The 27,879-nt window shown below is 44.3% G+C and overlaps 1 protein-coding gene across 1 annotated transcript; it reads right to left on the minus strand.

The window, feature by feature from the left end:
• Nucleotides 1–86: 86 nt before the first annotated feature.
• Nucleotides 87–27,675, minus strand: PUS10 (pseudouridine synthase 10; the record flags this gene model as incomplete). Its single annotated transcript, XM_083733442.1, is given in 19 exon segments — nucleotides 87–1,862; nucleotides 2,405–2,504; nucleotides 3,419–3,561; nucleotides 8,036–8,153; nucleotides 9,694–9,749; nucleotides 12,657–12,733; nucleotides 13,195–13,251; nucleotides 14,490–14,615; nucleotides 15,183–15,268; nucleotides 16,104–16,168; nucleotides 16,716–16,761; nucleotides 18,213–18,274; nucleotides 18,592–18,703; nucleotides 19,814–19,848; nucleotides 20,285–20,371; nucleotides 21,115–21,378; nucleotides 22,709–22,857; nucleotides 27,503–27,609; nucleotides 27,611–27,675. Coding segments are annotated over 19 exon segments (1,797 nt in total). The 3' UTR covers nucleotides 87–1,820.
• Nucleotides 27,676–27,879: the final 204 nt, after the last annotated feature.

The raw sequence follows: 27,879 nt of genomic DNA on the forward strand, positions 1-27,879 counted from the left end.
ATCTGTGGTTCGCATCCATGCAGCATACATATTATATATAAAACAAACACTGGAACACTCGAGAGAGAGATGATTTTTTTTAAAAAAAAAGTTTATTTTCTTAGTAAAAATAAAACTCAAACTTTTTTTGGGGGGGGTACAGTTGCCTCTCACATTAAAACATCATTCATTATTATGTCACACTATCCTTTCTTCCCCATTACATAATTCTGGCCAAATACCACTTTCTGAAGAGAAAGGGGTGGTTCTGGATTGATTTAGAATTACGGCATGTCCTTGCAAAAGAGTAAGCAAATCTTCCTCTACTATTAATAGGTTATACAGTTATTCAGGGCTGCCTTTACGTTGGTACAGTTCCAAGACTGATGCTGCAATCCCATGCATACTAAAATATCTGAACTCAGTGGGACTTACTTCCAACTAACATGGACAGGATTATCCCCTTGTGCAATCTGTGCTGAATGGCATCAGTTCACCCAGAAGCAGCAGAATCCTGACAATCGTTGCACTCTGACTGGAATTGTATTGTGAACAAACTCAAACCCCTGTGTTGCAAAATGTAACTACCTACAAAAATGAAAACGCAACAAGCGGGCTAATAACTGTTAATGAATATATAATCAGTTATGATGTCATTCAAAATATACGACTAAGCCATTTCAAAATGATGTATGTATCATACAACACATCTCACAAAACATACAAGTTAATTGTATCAGAGTCAAACAAAGAATCAATATAATCAGTTATGATCTCACAAAATATGCAAGTAACTACAAGTTGTTAAGCATCTACACTATCCAGGAAGCACTGATCCAATACCATAATCCCTACTAGTATGAATATTTCATTGATAATTATTCGCTGATGAGGACTTTATTTCGAAACGATTCCGGATATACTGTCCTTTTGAGACTTCGGAGAGACGTCTTCCTTTGAGAGACGGCTTGGCGTTCCTCGCTGTTCATTGATCTGTTTGATTCTTTGTTTGACTCTGATACAATTAACAACTTGTAGTTACAGTGGTAAGTACTTAATTCGTTCCGGAGGTCTGTTCTTAACCTGAAGCACCACTTTAGCTAATGGAGCCTCCTGCTGCCGCCGCGCCGCTGGAGCCCGATTTCTGTTCTTATCCTGAAGCAAAGTTCTTAACCTGAAGCACTATTTCTAGGTTTGCGGAGTGTGTAACCTGAAGCGTATGTAACCTGAGGTACCACTGTACTTGTATATTCTGTGAGATGTGTTATATAATATATACATCATTTTGAAATGGCTTATTCGTATATTTTGAATGACGTCATAACCGATTATATATTCACTAACAGTTATTAGCCAGTGTGTTGAGTTTGCATTTTTGTAGATTGGAATGATATTGTGACAGGCCTCAGATGATCAGAGGACAGATGGCAACTCATTTTTAGCTATTTAATAGAGAACCAAAGCCTGCAGGAAGATCTAGAGGAACACCATTTGGCAACCCAGTGAGACCAGAGTTCGTAGGCTGTAGGAACAGAGAACTCTGCTCTTATTTCCAAAGATATGTTCTGAGAGACCATGTTATCTTAGCAGCACAACCAATTCCGCTGGCTGGCGCTGGAGATATATGCATTTACAAAGTGGTCGAAGTACCAGACGTTCTTCATTATAACATATTTTTTTTAGTTTTTTTAAAAAAATAGATCAACATGATCTAAAAAAAGGTAACAAATTTTTTGGAAAGCCAACCAGCTTACAAAAAACCCCGGAGCCCATTCTGCTGTAACCAGTCACTGACAAGACTGTCGCCCCTTCGTTCTCCACATCTTGAAAGTTAAAACTTCTCATTTATCATCCAGAGCTGGAGGCCAGTCAACATCCACCGACTGGAGAGAGAAGGAAACAAATGCAAGGGTTAAATCACAAATGGGAGACTCCCACTTGTTAATATAGCATATATGGATCTCTAGGCAGAAAATGGGTGGCGCTATGGGTTAAACCACAGAGCCTAGGACTTGCTGATCAGAAGGTTGGCGGTTCGAATCCCCACGACGGGGTGAGCTCCCGTTGCTCGGTCCCTGCTCCTGCCAACCTAGCAGTTCAAAAGCACGTCAAAGTGCAAGTAGATAAATAGGGACCGCTCCAGCAGGAAGGTAAACAGCATTTCCGTGTGCTGCTCTGGTTTGCCAGAAGCGGCTTAGTCATGCTGGCCACATGACCCGGAAGTTGTATGCCGGCTCCCTCAGCCAATAAAGCGAGATGAGCGCCAGAGTCGGTCACGACTGGACCTAATGGTCAGGGGTCCCTTTACCTTTAGCCAGAAAACGGCTGAAATGGCATATGAGGGCATGGATGGGTCATAATTTTATACCTGGAAGTATCCCGAAAATTCCGTCACTACAAAGAGGAACAAGGAGGTAGCACTCACTTCTACGTCCAGCTCCAGTATGTCAGCGGTTGTGCCCAAGAGTGTACCAATGTTCGGCTTGGTTCTTCCAAAGTCTCCATGAACAAACTCTTTAATGTAACTAGATTGCTGTTAAGGACAAAATGAGATGGGTCAGAAGACCCCGCAAATCTTGCACGGTGATGGGCGGGCAAAGGAAGGGTTGGTGCTCAGTGATAGAGCATCTGCTTTGCAGGCACAAGGAGCCAAGCTCATTCCCCAGCATCATCACACAGGGCTAGCAAAGGCTCCTGCTGGAGAGTGGCTGCCAGTCAGTGTTGGCACTATTGAGCTGGAGAGCAGCTGCCAGTCAGTGTTGGCACTATTGGGCTGGATGGACCCATGGGATGTCTTTGCACAAGGCAGCTTCCGAAAGGGCACAGTGTGTGGAGCCCTGAAAGGGAGTGTGGTTTGTTCATTAACATTCACCATTGGTCCTGCAGAATTAGACCAGGTGGGTGGGCTGTACCCCAAACTGGGGTTGTGTGTACACTGTGTGTTTCACTAATCACTCTGCAAAACCTTGCCCCAAGAAACGCTGGATTCTGCAGCCTGCACACGTCATGGAAATTCAGAAAGCTTGTTATCCTGACCTTCCTCCAAGGAGTTCAGGGTGGTCTATATGGTGCGGGTTTGGGGGGGCGCTGTGGGTTAAACCACTGAGCCTAGGACTTGCTGATCAGAAGGTCGGCAGTTCGAATCCCCGCGACAGGGTGAGCTCCCGTTGCTCGGTCCCTGCTCCTGCCAACCTAGCAGTTCGAAAGCACGTCAAAGTGCAAGTAGATAAATAGGTACTGCTCCAGCAGGAAGGTAAACGCCGTTTCCGTGCACTGCCAGAAGCGGCTTAGTCCTGCTGGACACATGACCCGGAAGCTGTACGCCGGCTCCCTCGGCTAGTAAAGCGAGATGAGCGCCGCAACCCCAGAGTCGGTCATGACTGGACCTAATGGTCAGGGGTCCCTTTACCTTTACCTTACTGTGGCTCAAAAAGGATACGTCCCGGCCTGCGTCTTCAGATGGAGACGGAAATGATGCTCATCTATGTACTCCGACTGCATGGTATATATGACACGAACCCTGACGGCTAGCGGTCGCCGGTGGAGGACCCGCAGTGGAGTTTTTTGATCGAGCTTTAATTCCTGTCCAAGAAATAAAAAAACAAGCAAGCAGAAATACAGAACATTAAGTATAGCAGATACACGAGGAAATATAAAATTGTTTCTGCGCTGCAGAAACCCTCATGCCGCTGAGGTATAGGGCACATAGCTGTGCTATATAACACTTACCAGTTATGACAGCAGATTTCTTGCCCTCGCCCTCCCAGTCCAAATACCAAACCGATGGAAGTGATAACTTCAGTGTTTGGAAGGTGATATTGCAATTAAGCACCTCTCTGTATGCTAACATAAGTAGATCAGGAATCCACAGGCCTCACTCAGAAGCAACCGTGGGTGTCAACAATAAGTCCAAATCTGCAAACACCAGCATGGCCGAAACTAGAGATGTCAGATAAATTCGATTCAGTTTGCCTTTACGGTTAACCTATCTAAATCACACTTCTGTAAACAGTAAGTTACCCGAAGCACCGCCAAATCTTCAAAATTCACACTTCTCTGAATTTTGCAGTGCAGTTCTCTAGCCAAAGCAATGCGTACTATGTGCATATAAATTAGGTGTGTAAATGAAAGCAACATGCAAAAAAGTATTGCTTTTTCGGGGAACTGCTTTGCAAAAATGTGTGTTTCAGGCAAAACTACATACGAATGTGTATTTTAGGAGAAATTTGCACTAAAGCACTGGTGAATTTTCATTCATGCGGGGGGGGGGGGGATGATGCAAACTGAACTTAAAATTGGAAAAAGAAGAAACTAAAATTGACAAAACCATCTATCCCTAGCCAACAATGAACATACATCTTATTTCAATGAATTGACTTTTGCACAACTTCGGAAAGCTTTTACAGAGTTACGATTAAATACAATGAACTCTGCTTATAGAGATGGGAGACACAGAGGCATACCAACAAACAAATGTGTTTGCATTAGGGGATGTCCTGAAGTAAAGGACCTTATGCATTACATTTTGCGCTGCCCCTTATATAATGAAGCAAGAGAACGATTTTTAGCACCTATAAGGACAAGCTCCCCTGGCCAGAACCCCTCTGACATGATTATGTATCTCCTCGCAGACACAGATAAGTATGTGACCTGGCGTGTAGCACTCTTTGCAACTGCCGCTAGGAAAATTAGAGCAAATTATATAGCAAAGGTAGCCACCAACTGTAAAGGAGATGAATTTATTTGACCCTATCTACATCAAGCTTTTGACCAAACTGCGGGAGGCAGTGGAGGACAGAGGTGCCTGGCGTTCTCTGGTCCATGGGGTCACGAAGAGTCGGACACGACTAAACAACAACAACATCAAGCTAGGGATGCGGGTGGTGCTGTGGGTTAAACCACAGAGCCTAGGGCTTGCCGATCAGAATGTCGGTGGTTCGAATCCCCGTGATGGGATGAGTTCCCGTTGTTCAGTCCCTGCTCCTGCCAACCTAGCAGTTCGAAAGCACGTCAAAGTGCAAGTAGATAAACAGGTACCACTCCGGCGGGAAGATAAATGGCGTTTCCATGCGCTGCTCTGGTTCGCCAGAAGCGGCTTAGTCATGCTGGCCACATGACCCGAAGCTGTCTGTGGACAAACGCCGGCTCCCTTGGCCAATAAAGTGAGATGAGCGCCGCACCTCCAGAGTCGACCACGACTGGACCTAATGGTCAGGGGTCCCTTTACCTTTACCTTACATCAAGCTATATTTTATCCTTATCACCAAACTCCGAATATAGTTGTACACTGTATTAATTAACATCATTTTTAAATATATTAGTGGCCATTTGATAAATTTTATTGTTTAATGTCTTAATTTGTATATTAAGGTACTTTTATAGTTCTGTTTAGGTAATATCTTTATAACATAAATGTTTTAAGTTTTGTTGGATCAATCCAGTATATTTTCTTTTAATTGTTGAATGATTCTGTGTACATTGCGGCAGCCTTTGGCTATGTGCAATAAAACTGACTGACCATCCCTAACCAAGACACTAACATATCCGTGTAGCAACCCTGAAAGCTGGGTTAGGCGGAAAAAGTGTGTACCTAGGCCATGGCCACCAAGGGAACTTCTTAAGTCGGGCAGTTCTTTAATTGGGGAGTCCTAAATTCCAAGTGTATAGTTAAAGCTATGGTTTTCCCAGTAATGATATATGGAAGTGACAGCTGGACCATAAATAAGGCTGATCGCCGAAGAATTGATGCTTTTGAATTATGGTGCTGGAGGAGACTCTAGAGAGTCCCATGGACTGCAAGAAGATCAAACCGATCCATTCTGAAGGAAATCAGCCCTGAGTGCTCACTGGAAGGACAGATCCTGAAGCTGAGGCTCCAATACTTTGGCCACCTCATGAGAAGAGAAGACTCCCTGGAAAAGACCCTGATGTTGGGAAAGATGGAGGGCACAAGGAGAAGGGGACGACGGAGGACAAGATGGTTGGACAGTGTTCTCGAAGCTACCAGCATGAGTTTGACCAAACTGCAGGAGGCAGTGGAAGACAGGAGTGCCTGGCGTGCTCTGGTCCATGGGGTCATGAAGAGTCGGACATGACTAAACGACTAAACAACAACAAATTCCAAGTCCAACATTCAGCCTACTATACTCTGTTGTCTCCCTTACCGCAGTGCGCAGGCTGCAACGGCCTGGCTGCCTGTGTCTTCCTGTCAAATGGGAGGAATTTTGCCACATTAACAGGAGCACACAGGGAGGAAAACAGGCACCTTGCAGGAGCCCAGGCACTTCCGTAGGCTGAACCGTCCCAGAGATTGTACTCTGTTGTGCAACTGCAGCATGAGTAAGACAGGGCCTGCACAGAGATGTGAGCCCTAGGGTCATGCAGAGGCCGTTGAAAATCAGAGTGGGAGTAGAATTCAGTTTCCCTTCTTCTGAAGAATAAAAATACAGAGGAAAAAATGAGATTATTATGTGGCCCTTACTGGTTGTGAAGCTATGCTTAAAACTGGGATGGGCAATTTCTACTGAAATCTCAAAAAGGCTGGTTGCGTGGGCCGAAGAAGAGGTTTCTCATGGTTGGGGCATAATTAGCAAAGCCAGAATAAGTTCTGAAAACGTAGAAGGTAAATCAAGATGTGTTCAACATGCAATGTGAATTGATATGGGTTTTGCACTCCCTGGGTGCCTTGTTTGAAATTTAGACTTATTTATTCTCCTGAAACAGGAATGTATACGCCCGCAGAGCAATGAGAAGAATTGAGATAGTATACTGTATATTGCCGATACAGCCAACTCTGGTTTCCCCGTGTTATGGTTTTAGATTCTGGAGAAACACGCAGATGGACATTCCCACCACACAATGCCCATCTGTCACACATTAGCGGAGAATGGCATATCTCAGATATTACGGGCATTATAGTGAGATCTGTTAACAGCACACACAGTCAGAGCACGCAAAGATCTCATCCCTGGTTACTCCAAAGTTCTCTGTGTCTCAGCAAAAGGGTGTTTGTTTTTGCTACTGTTATACAACTGCCAGTCAAAATCTTTGCTCATCTGTTGTTGTTGTTGTTTAGTCGTTTAGTCGTGTCCGACTCTTCATGACCCTATGGACCAGAGCATGCCAGGCTCATCTACTGGTAAGGAAGGAAGGAAGGAAGGAAGGAAGGAAGGAAGGAAGGAAGGAAGGAAGGAAGGAAGAAAGAAAGGAAAGAAAAAAAAGGAAGGTGGATCTCTGGCGTCTTTTAATTTCGTGACTGCTGTATGGAAGTGAGAGCTGGACCATAAAGAAGGCTGATTGCCAAAGAATTGATGAACTATCTTCCTCCACTGGAGAAAATGGAGAAGTCTTCACATGTGGGAGCTCCTGCACCACATTACAAATGCAAGCAAGCAGCTTGGAAGCAAGCTACAAATCTATGTCAAAATGAAAAGACGCCTGCTTCTTGGGAGAAAGCCGATGGCAAACCTAGACAGCATCTTAAAAAGCAGAGACATCACCTTGCCGACAAAAGTTCGTATAGTTAAAGCTATGGTTTTCCCTGTGGTGATGTATGGAAGTGAGAGCTGGACCATAAAGAAGGCTGATCGCCGAAGAATTGATGCTTTTGAATTATGGTGCATGGACTGCAAGAAGATCAAACCTCTCCATTCTTCAGGAAATCAGCCCTGAGTGCTCACTGGAAGGACAGATCCTGAAGCTGAGACTCCAATACTTTGGCCACCTCATGAGAAGACTCCCTGGGAAAGACCCTGATGTTGGGAAAGATGGAGGGCACAAGGAGAAGGGGACGACAGAGGACGAGATGGTTGGACAGTGTTCTTGAAGCTACTAACATGAGTTTGACCAAACTGTGGGGAGCAATGGAAGACAGAAGTGCCTGGCGTGCTCTGGTCCATGGGGTCACGAAGAGGCGGACACGATTAAACGACTAAACAACAACAACAGATCTCTGGCTGATTTGCCATAGAGCCTGATCTACTTTCTGCTGCCCACCCGGGTCATGCACAATGAAAACAACAAACAAATGCGATAAATACCACCCCAGACACGCAACCTTCATGTTGTCTAAAAGCTCCATGTCTTCGTTCCGGATGGCTTTTTCTGTCCATATTAAGGCACTGTAAGTTTTGGTCTTCGCTTCCTCGCCTTCTTTCATGTGCCCAATGGCCTCTCTGAAAGACAAGCAAATAAATGGGCAACAGCCACAGGAATCTGAACGGTGAAAGGACTCCTCAACAGTCCCTGTATATCTTTATGAATGGCTTGGGGTGTGTGTGTGTGTGTGTGTGTGTGTGTGAGAGAGAGAGAGAGAGAGAGAGAGAGAGAGAGAGAGAGAGAAACCTTCTCTCTTTCCCCCATCCTGCAGGGAACAGTGGTACCTCAGGTTACATACGCTTCAGGTTACAGACTCCGCTAACCCAGAAATATTACTTCGGGTTAAGAACTTTGCTTCAGGATGAGAACAGAAATCGTGCAGCAGCGGCGCAGCAGCAGCAGGAGGCCCCATTAGTGGTGTTTCAGGTTAAGAATGGACCTCCAGAACGAATTAAGTTCTTAACCCAAGGTACCACTGTAGTGTAATGCCTGTAGGCAGGGCTGTGGCTACCTAAGCATTCTGCACCCAGAGATTCCTGGTTCAGCAACCAGAATAAATTAGGGACGTAACGTAGGGCTGCACTGCTTAAAACAATTAATTGGTTCACAAACTGACTTTATAAACACACACACTTTTTATCAAACAAAAAAGTGGCCAGGTTAATTGGTTAGTATACTTCCTTTTAAAAAGTAAAATACAAATACAAGTGCTAATAAAAATCGCAGGGTTTAAAAAGACAAAACAGAGGGGAATGCCTGTCAGACAATGCCTCCTATGGCATATGTATATCTTTTTTGCTCATATGCACATTTCATTAATGAATTGCAGAATCAACTGAAATCATATACTTAATAATAATAAAAATGTTTTCTTTAATGGAGTGAGGCCCTAAACCAAGGCAAATTCCCCTACACTTGTTGTTTTTTTTGTGTGTGTGTGTGTAATTTGAGTCTCACCCACCCTCCACCAACAGGAGGACTGCTTAGCCCCTCCTCTTCTGGCTTCTGAAATTTCGCTAGGGACTAGGAACTTGCTTTTTTTAATAATAATAATAATAATAATAATAATAATCTCCATAATGTGTGTGACTATGCAACACATTCACAACTATGAAAAAGGAGTATGTTGGATGTGCCTTGCTTTAATTAGGACAGCTGAGCTATACTCAGGGCTCAATTTCTGTTACAGATCACAAAGGCCCAATTCTGGAGTCCATTTACAATCTCGGCTTCGAAATATGTGAAATGAAATCCTGCAATGTAATGGAAGCTCTGCCTTCTGCCTCTTATCTCCCTCTAAGGGCAACTGCTGTGGGCAGAGGATCAAACTGCAATTGCATTATACCATTTCTGGACAGGTGACTAGAAGGATACTGTTGAAGGAAACAGCTTAGTTTGTTTTGCCTGTTCCAAAATCCCAAATCAGAGCTTTCTTTGGGCGTGCTTTAAGGGTGGCAGAATCACCCTGTTGCTGCTGCTTCTTCTACTGCCATTTTGAAAGAGCTTCACAGAGATGGCACAAGGTTGGGAAAGGGTTAACATACCCAGGTTACGGCCTCAAATTCCCTGCTTTTCCACACACCAAAATAAGCTTTACTCAAGTATCAAAACACTGACCTGGTGACGAGCTGTAGATCACGAACTTGGACTTTGTCTGAAGAGTTATTTATTATCTATAAACGAACAAACAAAGATTACCTCAGCCTCATCTGACGGTTTAAAATTTAAAACGATTCCGGGGTTTTGCAGTTCAAAAACAGAAAGGCAATGGGAGTTCCCTCATGCAATGGTTTGAGAAGAAACTGCCTTTTTTTCTGGGAGGAGAAATAGCCAGAACCAGTGAAAGTGCCCAATTTTTGTGTGGTTTTTTTTTAAAAAGCTCTAATCTAAATAGAAAGTGCTGCTGGCCACAGTGCGTAGAGCACAGCTTTCCAAACTTCTCATGTTGGTGACATACTTGTTAGACGTGCATCATTTCATGACACAATAATTCAGTTTTACTAGCTAACCAGAGGTTAAACTAACCCCTTTCCGGTCCCGGGAGGAGCGCGGGGAGCGTTTGCACGACACACTGACACACTAACATTTCGTGACACACAGTCTGGAAAGCTCTGGCGCAGAGTGTTGGGCTAGGAGTGGGGAGACTTGGGTTCAAATCTCCCACGTTCCACTACCTTCCGACCCAATCTACATCACAGAGTTACAGCAAGGATAACACCTGTGGGAGGGGAACTGCGAAAACTGCCTTGAGCTCCCTGATGGAAGAAAAGGATTAAGCCCTGGCTTCTTTAACCAAAAATAAATGAAGTTATAAAATAGTGAACAGTAAGCATGAATCAAATCACAACACTGAACAGCTCTTACTCCTTAAAATATTCAAACTGCATCTTGATACAAGGCAGCCAACAGCTCAGTGTATTGCTTACCATGTCTAACCTGTGCATATATGCCAGCTCTGCTAACCTCTACGTTTTTCATTGCTAACCCTTTCATCAATGGGCAGCTGTGGGAGCGTCTGAAGGAGTGTCTCCACACCCATCGTTCAGCCCCAGACACTGAGGTCCAGCTCTGAGGGCCTTCTGGTGGTTCCCTCCCTGCGAGAAGTGAGATTGCAGGGAACCAGGCAGAGGGCCTTCTCGGTGGTGGCGCCTGCCCTGTGGAACGCCCTCCCGTCAGATGTCAAGGAAATAAACAACTATCTGACTTTTAGAAGACATCTGAAGGCAGTCCTGTTTAGGGAAGTTTTTAATGTTTGATGTTTTATCGTGTTTTTAATATTCTGTTGGGAGCCATCCAGAATGGCTAGGGAAACCCAGCCAGATGGGTGGGGTATGTATGTATGTATGTATGTATGTATGTATGTATGTATAAATATTATGCCATTCATTCACTGGACATCCAGACCTTTAGCAAATTCTGTATCCTACCAACTGTTTCTCCCTTAAAGCTATGCCATCGAAATGCCCACGTAATACTTCATTATTAGGCCGGTTTTGTGTAGCATTTGTATATCCCTCTAACTTGCTTTTGGACTCAGAACTTTCTCAGGAGGTCTCCCACCCAGGGACTGTTTAGCTTCAAAAAAATGGTCGCATCCTATGCCTCCACACCATGTCCTGGGAATGGTTGGAAGGTGAACAAATGTTATCAAAGGAGGAAGGTTTCACTACAGAATTGTATTTTTAAAAAAAAACTGCCTGGAAAAAAAACTTCAACGAATAATCCTCTACCTCCCAAAATAGTAAAAACAAAACAAAAAAGCCAGTTTGTATTAGGGGTAGTTTTGGGAAAACCTGTAGAGTAATGGCCTGAATATAAGCCGCACCTTTAAAATTGGCGGGGAAACAGGAAAAAATACCCAAATGTAAACCGCTCCATTCCTCATGGCTCCTGGCTGCATACTGGGGGGGGGGGGACCGTGCTGCATTGCTAGAGGCCTTCCCCCTTCCTCGCTCTCTCCCTTTCTGGCCTTGGGGGAGAGGATGGGGGACTACGCAAGGGGCGGACGCCGCTTTGCCGCACTCCTGGCTGCATACCGTAAGGCCGTGAATATAACTTTAACTTTTCACAGTCGGAATTTGGGGGAAAAGTGAGGTTCCTATTCAAGCCAATACGGTATTAAAAATTGTAATCTGATTCCCTGAGCATGACTGGGTAAATTCCACAGAACCCTGAATACAGCGGTACCTCAGGTTACAGACGCTTCTGGTTACAGAAGCTTCAGGTTACAGACTCCACTAACCCAGAAATAGTACCTTGGGTTAAGAACTTTGCTTTAGGATGAGAACAGATATCGTGCTCCAGCAGCATGGCGGCAGCGGGAGGCCCCATTAGCTAAAGTGGTACCTCAGGTTAAGAACGGTTTCAGGTTAAGAATGGACCTCTGGAATGAATTAAGTTCTTAACCCGAGGTACCACTGTATCAGGGAGGCTAACTTTAGACTTTTCTTACTATTCTCTTATAAGAGGAGTTGGGATGTGCAAGGAACCGGTCTTAATGGATTGGCAAGATCCATAAGAAGGGACAGCCCCTTAGGTATCCTGACCCCAAGGTGGTTAGGGCCTCAAAAGGAAACAGCCAGGACTTTGGGAGGAAAGGGTCAAGTCTTGTGTCTTGATGCCCTAAAAAAAGGTTTCAATCACAGACGGCTAGCCGTGCTCGTTTCTTGCAACAAAAACCACAAAGAGTTTGGACTGCAAGAAGATCAAACGTATCCATTCTGAAGGAAATCAGCCCTGAGTGCTCACTGGAAGGACAGATCCTGAAGCTGAGGATCCAATACTTTGGCCACCTCATGAGAAGAGAAGACTCCCTGGAAAAGACCCTGATTTTGGGAAAGATGGAGGGCACAAGGAGAAGGGGACGACAGAGGACGAGATGGCTGGACAGTGTTCTCGAAGCTACCAGCATGAGTTTGACCAAACTGCGGGAGGCAGTGGAAGCCAGGAGTGCCTGGCGTGCTCTGGTCCATGGGATCACGAAGAGTCGGACACGACTAAACGACTCAACAACAACAACAAAGGTGGCTTTGCAGACTGCCTGCCAGTGTGCCATTTTCAACACCTTGAAAGCCATTTACCTGTTGAAGCTCCTTCATTTCCTCTGCAGCCAAGCGGACTTTCCGAGGATTCACAAGCTCAACTGCGAAGGGCCTTCCTGTCAAGGTTGGAGTGGGGGAAAATGAAGACAGGGAGTTGCAAGTGACTGCCTAATAAGATATCCACAAATATTTTTGGTGGAGTAAAAGGGGGGAGGGGAAGTAAACACTCTATTCTCAGGGCCTTGAAATGCTTTTACTTATCTTTGTAAACAGCTCTGGGAGCCCAATTGGGGGTGCAAAAGCCATAAATAATAAGGCATTTCTAAATCCGTGAATTTGTGCTGCTAGCACAAAAACTGTATGCAACTTTTAGAACGTGAAATCTAATTGCTACACAGATATTTGAATGCAAGGTGCTGGCACTATTCTGACCCACCACCAGAGGGCACTGTCTGCTTAAGGGGCTCCAAACATACCAGCTTGAGTCATTGACAGCACAGTCCTTCTGAATCCAATGGGGCTTACTCCCGGGTAAGTGAGTTTAGGATTACAGACTTAGGCTGCGAGCCAAGCTTACCGTTGCCCAGTGTTCTCACATCCACGTCTTCTCTTCCGGAGGATGAAAAATTAAAACCTTCGAAACAGGAAGGAGAAGGTTGGTTGAGCTTGCTAACCCACCAGTGCCAGTATCCTTTCCACACAACCCTGAGCCCCTGTTGCAGTACTCCATGGCTTGGGGTCAAACGAAAAAAAGTACTCTTAACTCCATTCTATAGTTTCCGAGCACAATTCAAAGTGTTGGTGTTGACCTAAATGGCCTCGGTCCTGTATACCTGAAGGAGCGTCTCCACCCCCATCATTCTGCCCGGATGCTGAGGTCCAGTGCCGAGAGCCTTCTGGCAAAAAGCAAAGCTACAGGAAACCAGGCAGAGGGCCTTCTCGGTGGTGGCACCCGCCCCCCCATCAGATGTCAAAGAGAAAAACAACTACCAGACTTTTAGAAGACATCTGAAGGTAGCCCTGTTTAGGGAAGCTTTTAATGTTTGATGCATTACTGTATTTTAATATTTTGTTGGAAGCCGCCCAGAAGAAGAATGGCGGATGAAATTAATGGACTATGCAGAATTTGATAAATTAACAGGAAGGATTCGAAACCTGCGGGACCAGAGATTCTTAGAAGACTGGAGTAAATATATGAACTATTTGAAAAGCAATTGTAATGAACAGATTACACTAGTAGGACTGCAAGAAGTTCTGTAAGGAGGCCTATTTGAAATATTGCAAGACAGACTATGAAGAGAATGATTAGTTAATGATAATTAAAAGTAATAGAGAAATTTAGAAATGCAGAATAAGTGATAAAGAACAGAAAATCATCAGAGGTTGTTGACGGAAGTCTAAAATATTGTATAAGATAAGAAGTTATGTTAAATGATTGTTGAAAATGATATGTAAAAAAACCCCAATAAAATGTATTTTAAAAAAATGCTTTTCCTCCACCACTGAGGTTTCATCGAGAGGACTAACGGCAAGGAGATGTTCTCTTGGACAAGTGCACCACCCTGTTGCATGGGGACAGGTGGAGATGTGGTCCAAAAATGAGCCATTAGATTTTTCTACAGGTAGGTTTTTACCCAGAAAGGCTGGCTTCTCCAGAACAAAAATGGCACCCAACCTCTTGGCAGAGGTAGGTTAAGGAGGGAGTACAGGTGATTCTAAGAAGGGTGTTCCAGGATGTGGGCACTACCACTAAAAAGGCCACGCCCTGACTGTAACTTTCCATCAAATAGATTTTGGTTGGCTTGATTAAGTTATGCATGGAAAACATGCAGGTACACAGACACGCACTAAGTGCATACAGAAAGCACTCACTGTCTGCTTTGAAGGCAGCCATGAGATGTTCTGAGATCAGTTCTTCGACGGAAGACTCCATCTTCCTCTCTCCATCTATAATCCAGGGGGTCTGGGGTAATGTTCTTGAATATTTGTTATATCTCCCTGTAAAGGAAACAGAGGGTATTTAGTATCCTGTAAGTTTTGCAAAAAGGGACACGGGTAGCGCTGTGGGTTAAACCACAGAGCCTAGGACTTGCCGATCAGAAGGTCAACGGTTCAAATCCCCACGACGGGGTGAGCTCCTGTTGCTCAGTCCCTGCTCCTGCCAACCTAGCAGTTCGAAAGCACGTCAAAGTGCAAGTAGATAAATAGGTACCGCTCTGGTGGGAAGGTAAACAGCGTTTCCATGCGCTGCTCTGGTTCGCCAGAAGCAGCTTAGTCATGCTGGCCACATGACCCGGAAGCTGTAGGCCGGCTCCCTCAGCCAGCAAAGCAAGATGAGCGCCACAACCCCAGAGTCGGCCATGACTGGACCTAATGGTCAGCGGTCCCTTTACCTTTAAGTTTTGCAAAAGTAGCAAATAATGTTTTTTTTACTTGAAGCAGGGAAACAAACAGCACAGCACTATTTATTAATTTATGCACCCACTTAATGCCCAAATAGGCTTCTAAGTTTTTTACAAGTATATTAAGAGAAGACTGCAAGGGGGGGTGGGAGACCTACTATACCGGCAACAAAGATGGCCCCATTGGTACACTGAATGTCGACAGCTGTGCAAGGCGCCTTGGGTGACGTCAGAGGACACTGAAATTTTCTGTATAGGAGAAAATAAAGGAGCGAGCCATTAAAAACACACGACAAGACCCTGGCAGGGTGAAAGAGAGAGAAAATGGCCTCAGGTGTATATTACAGTAAGCCATAAAGATGCCTCAGAGGTTAAAAGCCTAGGAAAACAGGAGAGATATTTGCCTGGTGCCTAACTGACATGACTTAAGCACAGGTATGGTGAGAGTTGACAAGCAAGGTGTTGTAGCTGAAAAGGCCCTCACCCCTGTATGGTGGAGCCACTTGGAGGGAGAGGAACAAAGCAATAGACCCCTTGGTTTTCTGAGATTCAATACATCCTGCATAAGATTCAACTGAATCAGCATCAGAGTGGCTTGTGCAGAACTTCAGAAAGCAGAAGGATCTAACGCCTTGTTTCTTTGCCCATATCCACTAATTTGATGTCCTTATCAGAGTCCTTATTCCCATGTTGAAGAATTGGAAATGAAGTGTTAGCTGTTTTCCAAGACTACCTTTCTCTAAAGCCAGAAATTGAAATACTGAATTTGTTTCATTCTCAGTTGCCCCAGAATGCATTCAACTGCAATTACTGTCAGAGAGAGAGAGACCTGTCAGAAATCACACAACTGAGACACACAGTGGCCATGAGATACATACACGCACACCTGAAATCTCAGTGAATTTTGAGGTATGGGGAACAAAATGCAGAAGCCACACCCATTTAGACTCAGAATTTATTAACCCATTTACTTATTACTTCCAGGTTTATATGACATTTTCACCAGTACCATTTCACTTTGCTCTTTGATTTTCCTGATAAATTCCCATACACCAAGGTTAAAATAGGTTCAGAGCTCACTTACTTAAGAAAATCTTCTTCACTGATCATATCCAAAGCCTTAACCACAGCCATTCTGGTGAAGACAGACTGCAAATGAATAAAGTATTAGGTATTTCGAAAACAATTCCTCTGTTTAATTCACTTCAGCTGAGTCACTGGAATGTCGTTTCTCAGAAACTGTTTCTCTGATACTTTTATTTTAATTAATACTTAGTTGTTATTTTGGGTTGCAACACTTAGCTGCCACAGTGTCCCACTGAATCCAGCAGGACTTACTTCTGAACATATATTGGCTTGCACTGTTAATCAGAATCTTGTACATCACCTTGGGAAGTTTTATTACAGAAAGATGTTAATACATTTTGTCATATTTTTTTTGGATTCTAACTGTAAGGTGCTTTGGAAACCAATCTCGGCTGGGAAATAAGTTTTAGAACTCACACACAATAAGGATGCAATCCAAATCCAGGAGGGAAATCCCACAAGAACAGAAAAAATGAATAATCACTTTACTACACAGTATAAGGAGGGAGGAAGGAAGAACAGTAACAAGTTTGGGATGGCTTGTGACCCTACTAAATTCTGATCTTGCAAAAAAAGCGGGAAAGAAAATAATTTCCCAGAAATTGCTTACCAGCTTGTTCTTTTCTTGTTTGAAGCAACTTGGACATGCGGAGGCTCTAAATGGAAAAACAAACAGCATTTAATAGTTTGAAAACTTTTTTTACACATGGTGTCAGAACAGATTCAGTGAGGACAAGGCTGCAAAGGCCTATGCAGCTGATGTCTAAGTCAGAGAGCATCCACCAAGAAGATCTTTCCTCTCCTTCCTGACATCAAAACATTGGCTGCTTCTTGGGTACAGATATCCCTCTCTGGATATTGTGTCTAATGTTAATCGAAGGTGCTGCCTAATCTGGGTGGATGCCTGACAGTGTGTATGGAGGTCCTGGGCTACCCAAAACAAAAAAAAATCCTTCCAGTAGCACCTTAAAGACCAACTAAGTTAGTTCTTGGTATGAGCTTTCGTGCGCATGCACACTTCTTCAGATACACTGAAACAGAAGTTTCCAGACCCTTCTATATAGTGAGAAGGTGGGGAGGGGTATTACTCAGAAGGGTGGTGGGAATGGGTGATTGGCAGATAGCTGTGATGAGTCTGTTGACGACTCTTAACGACTGCAATAGGTCTTACAGGAAAAGCAAGGGGTGAGAAGGTGAAAAATGGCTTTGTCATGTATAATGAGATAAGAATCCAATGTCTTTGTTCAGACCAGGTCTCTCCATGGTTTTAAGTTTGGTGATAAGTTGCAATTCAGCAGCTTCACCTGGTCTGAACAAAGACCTGGGAATGGGTGATTGGCAGATAGCTGTGATGAGCCTGTTGACGACTCTTAACGACTGCAATAGGTCTTACAGGAAAAGCAAGGGGTGAGAAGGTGAAAAATGGCTTTGTCATGTATAATGAGATAAGAATCCAAGGTCTTTGTTCAGACCAGGTCTCTCCATGGTTTTAAGTTTGGTGATAAGTTGCAATTCAGCAGCTTCACCTGGTCTGAACAAAGACCTTGGATTCTTATCTCATTATACATGACAAAGCCATTTTTCACCTTCTCACCCCTTGCTTTTCCTGTAAGACCTATTGCAGTCGTTAAGAGTCGTCAACAGGCTCATCACAGCTATCTGCCAATCACCCATTCCCACCACCCTTCTGAGTAATACCCCTCCCCACCTTCTCACTATATAGAAGGGTCTGGAAACTTCTGTTTCAGTGTATCTGAAGAAGTGTGCATGCGCACGAAAGCTCATACCAAGAACTAACTTAGTTGGTCTTTAAGGTGCTACTGGAAGGAATTTTTTTTGTTTTGACTATGGCAGACCAACACGGCTACCTATCTGTAACTGGGCTACCCAGACGACAAGACCCAACCCTTGGCTGATGTGGTCCAAAGGAAAGCAGAGCCATACATCTGGCACCAGCCTGGCTGCAGGAATACAGGAAGGAAGCATACAAGGTGCCATCCAACCGTCTTAGGGAATCCACTCTGGATTTGTGCAGGAGTTACTCCTTAGCCTTTTCTCCTCCCAAAGATGTCCCTGTGAATGTACAATTCATCACATCCCAACTTACAGGAAATGGCAGTCCTCGTCTGTTTCTGGGTGAGCGAAGACCACACTGACTTCAAACAGGCTCTGAGTCGCAATTTAAAAGACAGTGGAAAGTTATTGTTTAATTCGGTAGTGGAAATGTAACATTCTCCCATTCCCTTCTGTAGCCTTGAACTCTGTTTGGGTACCTGCCTGAAACACTCTCCTTCGCTTTAGCTCTGAACAAAGAAAACGAGCTTGGCAGGAGGAAAGGTTCTTTTCCATGTGCAGGGATAATTAAACTTTTTATTTTAATTTAGAGGAGGATTCAACCATCCATGCACCATTCTGAAGTGGCGCAGACCAGGCACAGAAGGCCCATGACAATAAAACACTGTTTAAGTTATATAGTTATACAATACCTTTCCATCAGCAGGGACCCCCAATTGCTCCAGGAACAGGGGGTGAATAATCCATTTGTATGCTTCCTTTAGCTGAACAAGGTCTTCTTTTTCTGCTAAAAAATCCTGTTTCCTAAATGATTTTTAAAAGTAAGACTCAGCATCTTATATCAAGCGGGGGGGGGGGGAGAATTCAATCAATTCTGTTTAGTTTTAAAATACTCATTTCAATCAATAGTTTTGAACTTGTACCTCTGCTCTCAAGAATTTTATAACCCAAAGTACTAACAGCAACTAGAATACATGTTGTAACGTTTGCTAATGGAAGGACCTGCCAGCAAGAAAGAGGAAATGACTAATTAAAAGGGGCAGTTCAGTAATGCTGTGACTGGAGCAAAAAACCCACAACTGATTAGAAGTTTAAAAAGAAATGGGCAAGGATGAAATGCCTAATTAAAGTATCAGCTGGTGTGAGAAGCAAGGCCTCTACTGAATGGGACTTGCTTTTCATTAAATATTATGTTAGGACCTTGCCTGCAAAGATGCGCTTTTGTGGGATTGTTGTAGGGGAATTTAGCACTATGTGAAATAACTGTGATGCTTCTCCTTCCAGCTCAGTGCAAGAACAGCAATGGATCAGTGGTGCTAAGGGGTTTAGTATTAAGTCAATAAACTGAGTAGGGCAATCAGAGGAGTTACCCTATTTTTCGCTCTATAAGACACACTTTTTCCCCTCCAAAAATTAAGGGGAAATGTGTGTGTGTCTTATGGAGCGAATGCAGGCTCCATGGCTTCAGTGAAAGCAACGCGAAGCCAGGAGAGCGAGAGGGATCAGCGCACACCGATACCTTTTGCTCTCTTGGTTTCGCTTAGCTGGAGAGGCGCTGTGCAGCTTTCCCTCTCTGCACAGCGCCCCTTCAGCGAAGCAGGAGCAGAAATGGAAGGGGCTCCGTTTCTCCTGCCGCTTCGCTGAAGGGGTGCTGCGCAGAGAGGGAGAGAATTTTTTTTCTTGTTCTCCCCCTCTAAAACTAGGTGCGTCCTATGGTCGGATGAGTCCTATAGAGTGAAAAATATGGTAACTACCAAGGTGAGAGGATGAGATATTGCACATTACCCCCTCTCAATACAATTCCCCTCACATGCCCGCAAAACACACACCAAGAGAGAACAATACAGTGCCAACGACATTTGAAAACCTAGCACACAAGGCAGGATGGAAAAGATCCCACCGGGAAGTACTCACTCCATTTCCTCTTTTACTAGCAACCACGCTGCATGCTTCAGGCATGGACCGAGAAAAAACAGAAAAATGAAAGAGAATGGGAGGGAGGGAAGAGAGAGAGAAAGAGAAAGAGAGAGAGAGAGAGAGAGAGAGAGAGAGAGAAGTGGTAAATTAAATGGCATCATAACCTTCCCATCTAACTAGCTGAGAAAGCCCAGACCAAGAATTGGCTACATTCACAGGAATCAAAGCCACACAGGATACACAACATCAGACGTGGCCAAGTCTCCCCCACCAACTCAAAAAGCCAAGCTTCAGATCAGCCTAGCCCAATTTGCCCTCCCTCTCACTCACCCCTCGCCCAATTGCTGGATGCCACACATGTTGTATTTCCTAACAGGCGAAAACAAGTTAAGTTTTTAAACCACCCCTGCCCCTGCCCCCTTTGCTTCTCAACAAAGGCCATACTCAAGAGCACAAGCAAATACTCACCTCCCTTACAGATAACTGTGGGGGGAAAGAGACTGAAAACACAAAGCTGGTAAACTGGTATTCAGAAGAATTCATCTTGTGGCACACCTGAAAAACAATGAACTGTGTTTATTATTGTTATTTAAATATAAATAAATACACACACACACACACACACCACTATGCAATTTTAGAAGTTCTCAAAGCAATTGCACCTTGTACAAGACGGCTTGCAAACATGCTTGAATACAATTGTTTTACATTCTCATCAAGGACAAGCTTTCCTATGTAGATGTGCTTGCTTCTACCAAAGGAATTCTTCTGTGTAGTCAGGACAGCTCACTAACAGTCCCACTGCCTGCATGCTTACTTGGAAGTTACCGTATTTTTTGCACCATAACACTCACTTTTTTCCTCCTAGAAAGTAAGGGGAAATGTCTGTGCGTGTTATGGAGGAAATGCCTACGGGCGGCATGCCTACGGATTTTCCTCCTCTAAAAACTACGTGCGTGTTATGGTCGGGTGCGTGTTATAGAGCGAAAAATACGGTAAGTTCCACTGTGTCCGTTGGGGCTAGCTCCCAAGTAAGCATGTGTACAATTGCAGCCTAAATGAGATTTCAGCAAGGAAAGTTCAGTAAAACCCTTAGAGGTATAAAACTAAGTTTTAATCACAGTAGACCCATCAAAATCAATGAAGATGATTAAGTTAGGTTCATCTATTTCAATGGGTCAACTCTGAGTAAGACTTAGCTGAATGCCACCCACTACATGCATGCTGTATACATGTACATCCATGGGAAATGCTGCAGTTTTTTTCAACAGTAAAACTACCAATCAGCCGACACTTACCGCTTTGACAAAATCCATCTCACAGAGCTCCTGTAGAATTCCCAGGCAGATGCTACACACAGCTGGCCTTAAGTTCTCATCACCACCAGCAGTTCTATCATTCTCCGCGTTAGGTACCTGGTGGCTTCCATTTGAGGTCTGTTCCTCCTCTTCTTTGACACTATCCAGTTTGATTCGCTTATAGGGAGGATTTGCTGTTTCACAAAGTAATTTGTTCTCCTCTGTAGTGCTCTCCAGAAACTCTTGCAGTTCGCTAAGCAACTCCTGATTGATAAAGGAAGCAGAGTAAAACTTGGTAGGTAGAAGGGTGCCAGGGGTGGCTTCAGAATGGACTGTGACCCTGATAGCCAGGTGTCCTGAAATCAACAGCTCCTGTAAATGCGCAACAGTCTTTCAACAGAGAATAATGTCAAATAGTCTGTTGCCTTGCAAATTAAAGTAGATCTGCTAAGCAATTACAGTAGTGCCCCGCAAGACGAATGCCTCGCGAGACGAAAAACCCGCTAGACGAAAGGGTTTTCCGTTTTTCGAGGCACTTCACAAGACGAATTTCTCTATGGGCTTGCTTCACAAGACGAAAACGTCTTGTGAGTCTTGCGATTTTTTTCGCTCCCCCCCCCCTTTTTCTAAGCTGCTAAGCCGCTTTGCCGCTAATAGCCGCTAAGAGCGCTAAGCCGCTAATAGGGTTGCTTCGCAAGACAAAAAATCCGCAAGACGAAGAGACTCGCGGAACGGATTCTTTTCGTCTTGCGAGGCACCACTGTAAAAAGGTCTTTGATATTGCAGTCCTGTGCATATTTAGGTAGGGGTTAGACTCACTGAACTTTGTGGGACTTAGTTTTGAGTAAATGTTTATAGGATTTGTATCCTATGCACATTGGTATCATAAATGTTTTGAGCAAATGTGCTTAAAATTTTATATATGGATATTCTATGATGGCCTACACCTGAAACGCCTAATACGGGTTTGGCGAGGAAGAAGAGGAGGAGTAAATGTGCACAGGATAGTATCATAAAAGTGACACCAGAAGTGAGAAGAGGAAGTGCACTTGTTCTTAGGAACATAGGAAACTGCCTTATAATGAGAAGTCAATGGATCTATCTAGCTCAGTACTGTCTATGCGGAGTGGCAGTGGCTTTCCAGGGTTTCAGACAGGGGGCATTCCCAGTCCTAACTGGAGATGCTGGGGACTGAACCTTGGACCTACTGTATGCAAGGTAGATGGTCTACCAATGTGTCATAGTCCTTCCTCAGAGCTGCAGGTCTTTCCTATACTTCTTAGACAGATAATGGGGAAGATTGTGGACTGGACTTCTGGGTAGGTGGAAGACACAGGGGAACTGGAGAAAGTATATGTTGGAGGGAAAGAAGACAACAATGGATTTTAAATAGGTCAACAGCTGTTTGTTGTTCCTCATTAATAATATATTTTGGGGTTCTGCAATTTTTGTCTCCCCACTCCAAATGCCCCAGCCTCCTTTCATTCCCCAAGAATATGCCTCTTGCTTTGAAAGGAAGACCTGGATCAGAGAGATATGAAAATGAATTAAAACCACCCCATCATTATCATAATGTATTTCAATTTAATCAAACCTTATAGGGTAGCCTGTACAAATCCTGAGATCCTATCCGGCAAAACCTGAAAATACAACGCGGGCATGCTCCAAAATTCAGTAACTTCTGAGCAATAGACCTGTCCTTTTCAGATAGTGCAGTTGTGCTGGTGCTCATGCTGGTGAAGCCTGTATTTGAAGAGAGAGAAAATCAGCAGAAACACTACTGCAGCAGGCTGGAGAGTGAGAATTGAGGGAACACTCATTAAAATAGCACAGCAGTAATTCAAAAGGGAGGACACAGAGATGCTGAGGACCATTCAGAAAAGAACAACAAGCATGGCCTCAACCAGAGCCAGGGCTTTTTTGGCCATGGCCCTGATCTGGTGAAACGCTCTGTCACAAGAGACTAGGGACCTGCAGGACTTGACATCTTTCCACAGGGCCTGCAAGACAGAGCTGTCCCACCAGGCCTTTGGCCAAGGCACAGTCTTGACCTCCTCTCTCCTTTCGTAATCCTCATAGAACTTTAGCCCAATGGTTGCCATTAATTTGATTCTGAATTGATTTTAGAATGTATTTCAATTAATTGACTGTGATTTTATGTAAACTGTGCTATTTTTACTGTTGTTAGCTGCTCTGAGCCTGGCTTTGGCTGGGGAGGACGGGATATAAATAAAAATTATTTAATTAATTAAATAATTAAATAATTAATTTTTATTATCATTTCCTTGTGAGAAAAGGATGATTATTTATCGCCTGTCTGGCAGGTTACTTGATTGGATTGCCTGGGGAGCCTGGCCAATCTTTTGTAATGATAAATACTTAGTTCCTGGGCCAGGTCACAGGCTCACACCCTATTCAAACACAGACATACCCTTAAGACAGGATTTGTGAAGGAAAAGGCAATGGGGAGGCTTTTCCACTTTAACCTTGCAGAGAAAACATTTGCTCAGTTTAGGAATCAAAATGGCTTCAGGTCGGTCTTCCTGTGCTGATGTATGTACGTACGGTTATGAACATTACCATATATCGAAGACCTCAAAATTCCTATCACAAAACCAAAGAACTAAATTTGGGCCACTGCCAGTATAAATTGCCTTATACTGAGACTATTGGTGTATTTAGCTCAGTACTGTCTATGCTCCCCTTCATGGATCACTGCCTTGCCGTGGCGAAGGGGCTTGAAGAACTCAGAGAAGCTATGAACTATGCCGAGCAGGGCACCCAAGATGAACAGGTCATAGTGGAGAGTTTTGACCAAACGTGATCCACCTGGAGGAGGAACCGGCAAGCCACTCCAGTATCCCTGCCAAGAAAACTCCATGGACAAAGACAACAGGCATATAAAAGATATGACGCTGGAAGATGAGCCCCTCAGGTCGGAAGGCGTCCAACATGCTACTGGGGAAGAGCGGAGGGCAAGTACAAGTAGATCCAGAACTGATGAAGCGGCTGGGCCAAAGCCGAAAGGACGCTCAGTTGCGGATATGCCTGGAAGCGAAAGGAAAGTCCAATGCTGTAAAGAAAAATATTGCATAGGAACCTGGAATGTAAGAACCATGAACCTGGGTAAGTTGGAGGTGGTCAAAAATGAGATGGCAAGAATAAATATTGACATCCTGGGCATCAGTGAACTAAAATGGACGGGAATGGGTGAATTCAGTTCGGATGACCATCACATCTACTACTGTGGGCAAGAAACCCGTAAAAGAAATGGAGTGGCCCTCATAGTCAACAAAAGAGTGGCGAAAGCTGTACTGGGATGCAATCTCAAAAATGATAGAATGATCTCGATACGAATCCAAGGCAGACCTTTTAACATCACAGTAATCCAAGTTTATGCACCAACTACTTGTGCTGAAGAAACTGAAATTGACCAATTCTATGAAGACTTACAAGACCTTATAGAAGTGACACCAAAGAAGGATGTTCTTCTCATTATAGGGGATTGGAATGCTAAAGTAGGGAGTCAAGAGATAAAAGGAACAACTGGCAAGTTTGGCCTTGGAGATCAAAACGAAGCAGGGCAAAGGCTAATAGAGTTCTGTCAAGAGAACAAGCTTGGTCATCACAAACACGCTTTTCCAACAACACAAGAGACGACTCTACACATGGACATCACCAGATGGGCAGCATCGAAATCAGATTGATTATATTCTCTGCAGCCAAAGATGGAGAAGCTCTATACAGTCAGCAAAAACAAGACCTGGAGCTGACTGTGGCTCAGATCATCAGCTTCTTATAGCAAAATTCAAGCTTAAACTGAAGAAAGTAGGAAAAACCACTGGGCCGGTAAGATACAATCTAAGTCAAATCCCTTATGAATACACAGTGGAAGTGAGGAACAGGTTTAAGGATTTAGATTTGGTGGACAGAATGCCTGAAGAACTATGGATGGAGGCTCGTAACATTATACAGGAGGCAGCAACGAAAACCATCCCAATGAAAAGGAAATGCAAGAAAGCAAAGTGGCTGTCCAATGAGGCCTTACAAATAGCGGGGGAGAGAAGGCAAGCAAAATGCGAGGGAGATGGGGAAAGATACAGGAAATTGAATGCAGATTTCCAAAGAATAGCAAGGAGAGACAAGAAGACCTTCTTAAACGAGCAATGCAAAGAAATAGAGGAAAGCAATAGAATGGGAAGAACCAGAGATCTGTTCAAGAAAATTGGAGATATGAAAGGAACATTTCATACAAAGATTTCCATAATAAAGGACAAAAGTGGAAAGGACCTAACAGAAGCAGAAGACATCAAGAAGAGGTGGCAAGAATACACAGAGGAATTATACCAGAAAGAAATGGATGTCTCGTATACCCCAGGTAGTGTGGTTGCTGACCTTGAGCCAGACATCCTGGAAAGTGAAGTCAAATGGGCCTTAGAAAGCACTGCAAATAACAAGGCCAGTGGAAGTGATGGTATTCCAGCTGAACTATTTAAAATTTTAAAAGATGATGCTGTTAAGGTGCTACACTCAATATTCCAGCAAGTTTGGAAAACTCAGCAGTGGCCAGAAGATTGGAGAAGATCAGTCTACATCCCAATCCCAAAGAAGGGCAGTGCCAAAGAATGCTCCAACTACCGCACAATTGCACTCATTTCACACGCTAGCAAGGTTATGCTTAAAATTCTACAAGGAAGGCTCAAGCAGTATGTGGACCGAGAACTCCCAGAAGTGCAAGCTGGATTTAGAAGAGGCAGAGGAACCAGAGACCAAATTGCAAACATGCGCTGGATTATGGAGAAAGCTAGAGAGTTCCAGAAAGACATCTACTTCTGCTTCATTGACTATGCAAAAGCCTTTGACTGTGTCGACCACGGCAAACTATGGCAAGTTCTTAAAGAAATGGGAGTGTCAGATCACCTCATCTGTCTCCTGAGAAATCTCTATGTGGGACAAGAAGCTACAGTTAGAACTGGATATGGAACAACTGATTGGTTCAAAATTGGGAAAGGAGTACGACAAGGCTGTATTTTGTCTCCCTGCTTATTTAACTTATATGCAGAATTCATCATGCGAAAGGCTGGGCTGGATGAATCCCTAGCCGGAATTAAGATTGCCGGAAGAAATATCAACAACCTCAGATATGCAGATGACACAACCTTGATGGCAGAAAGTGAGGAGGAATTAAAGAACCTTTTAATGAGGGTGAAAGAGGAGAGCGCAAAATATGGTCTGAAGCTCAACATCAAAAAAACGAAGATCATGGCCACTGGTCCCATCACCTCCTGGCAAATAGAAGGGGAAGAAATGGAGGTAGTGAGAGATTTTACTTTCTTGGGCTCCATGATCACTGCAGGTGGTGACAGCAGCCACGAAATTAAAAGACGCCTGCTTCTTGGGAGAAGGGCAATGACAGGTCTAGACAGCATCTTGAGAAGTAGAGACATCACCTTGCCAACAAAGGTTCGTATAGTTAAAGCTATGGTTTTCCCAGTAGTGATGTATGGAAGTGAGAGCTGGACCATAAAGAAGGCTGATCGCCGAAGAATTGATGCTTTTGAATTATGGTGCTGGAGGAGACTCTTGAGAGTCCCATGGACTGCAAGATCAAACCTCTCCATACTGAAGGAAATCAGCCCTGAGTGCTCACTGGAAGGACAGATTGTGAAGCTGAGGCTCCAGTACTTTGGCCACCTCATGAGAAGAGAAGACTCCCTGGAGAAGACCCTGATGTTGGGAAAGATGGAGGGCACAAGGAGAAGGGGACGGCAGAGGACGAGATGGTTGGATAGTGTTTTCGAGGTTACCAGCATGAGTTTGACCAAACTGCGGGAGGCAGTGGAGGACAGAGGTGCCTGGCGTTCTCTGGTCCATGGGGTCACGAAGAGTCGACACGACTAAACGACTAAACAACAACACTGTCTATGCTACATGGCAGCTTCTCCCCAGGGTGTCAAGCAAGGGGTATTCCCAGCCCTGCCTGGAAATCCCATTGAGGACCGAGACGGGGGCGTTCTGCATGCAAAGCAGCTGCTCTTCCACTGAGCTGTGGCCTTTCCCCTCTTCCTGCACTGTATTCTTCCTGCACTGAAGAAAACCACCCCCGTCTCCTCTTTCCACTTCCACCGCCACTAGAGTTTCCGCTACTTAGGCCGTCATCACCATCTGGTATCACAAGCCATACTATTCTAACGCTTAAATTCTACGACGAAAACCACATTGACCTAAGAGCAATCCTCGACTTGCTTTCGAGTAAATATGAGCATAGCGTTGCGCACTACCTCCCTCCTCTCTCAGATTTTGCTAAAAGCAACTCACTGCGCCCAAATAGCTTAAAGAACCCCCCAACCCTCCATTCCTAAGAAGCCGAGGTTATTTTCCAGCTCACCTGCCTCTTTTCGCTTGCCAAACATAAAAAAAAACCTATGGGGGAACCATTCACCCGTTGCACCCTCGGTCCGCTCATCAATGAGTTCCGCTCTCGTAGGGAGAGAAAGGGAAACAGCCTCCCAGAAACAAGAGTTCCACCTTCAAGTTGCGGCGGCCTCCCGCCGAGCCCATAGGGTACCCAAGCCTCTAAAGGCTTTCCGACCTATACTTCCGGATCCCAACAGCCTTTCCGTCGTGAGTGACCGTGCTTTGGAAAACATCTTGTTGCCCCTCCCGCAATAAAAACGAAACAAAGCAACTATAGGCTTCGTTGGAAGACACTGTTCCATGTTGGCTGAGCTCCAGAACTCAGGCGTCGCACCCCATTAAATGGCA

Source organism: Podarcis gaigeae, assembly GCF_964106915.1.
Source record: "Podarcis gaigeae genome assembly, chromosome: 3".
NCBI lineage: Eukaryota > Metazoa > Chordata > Lepidosauria > Squamata > Lacertidae > Podarcis > Podarcis gaigeae.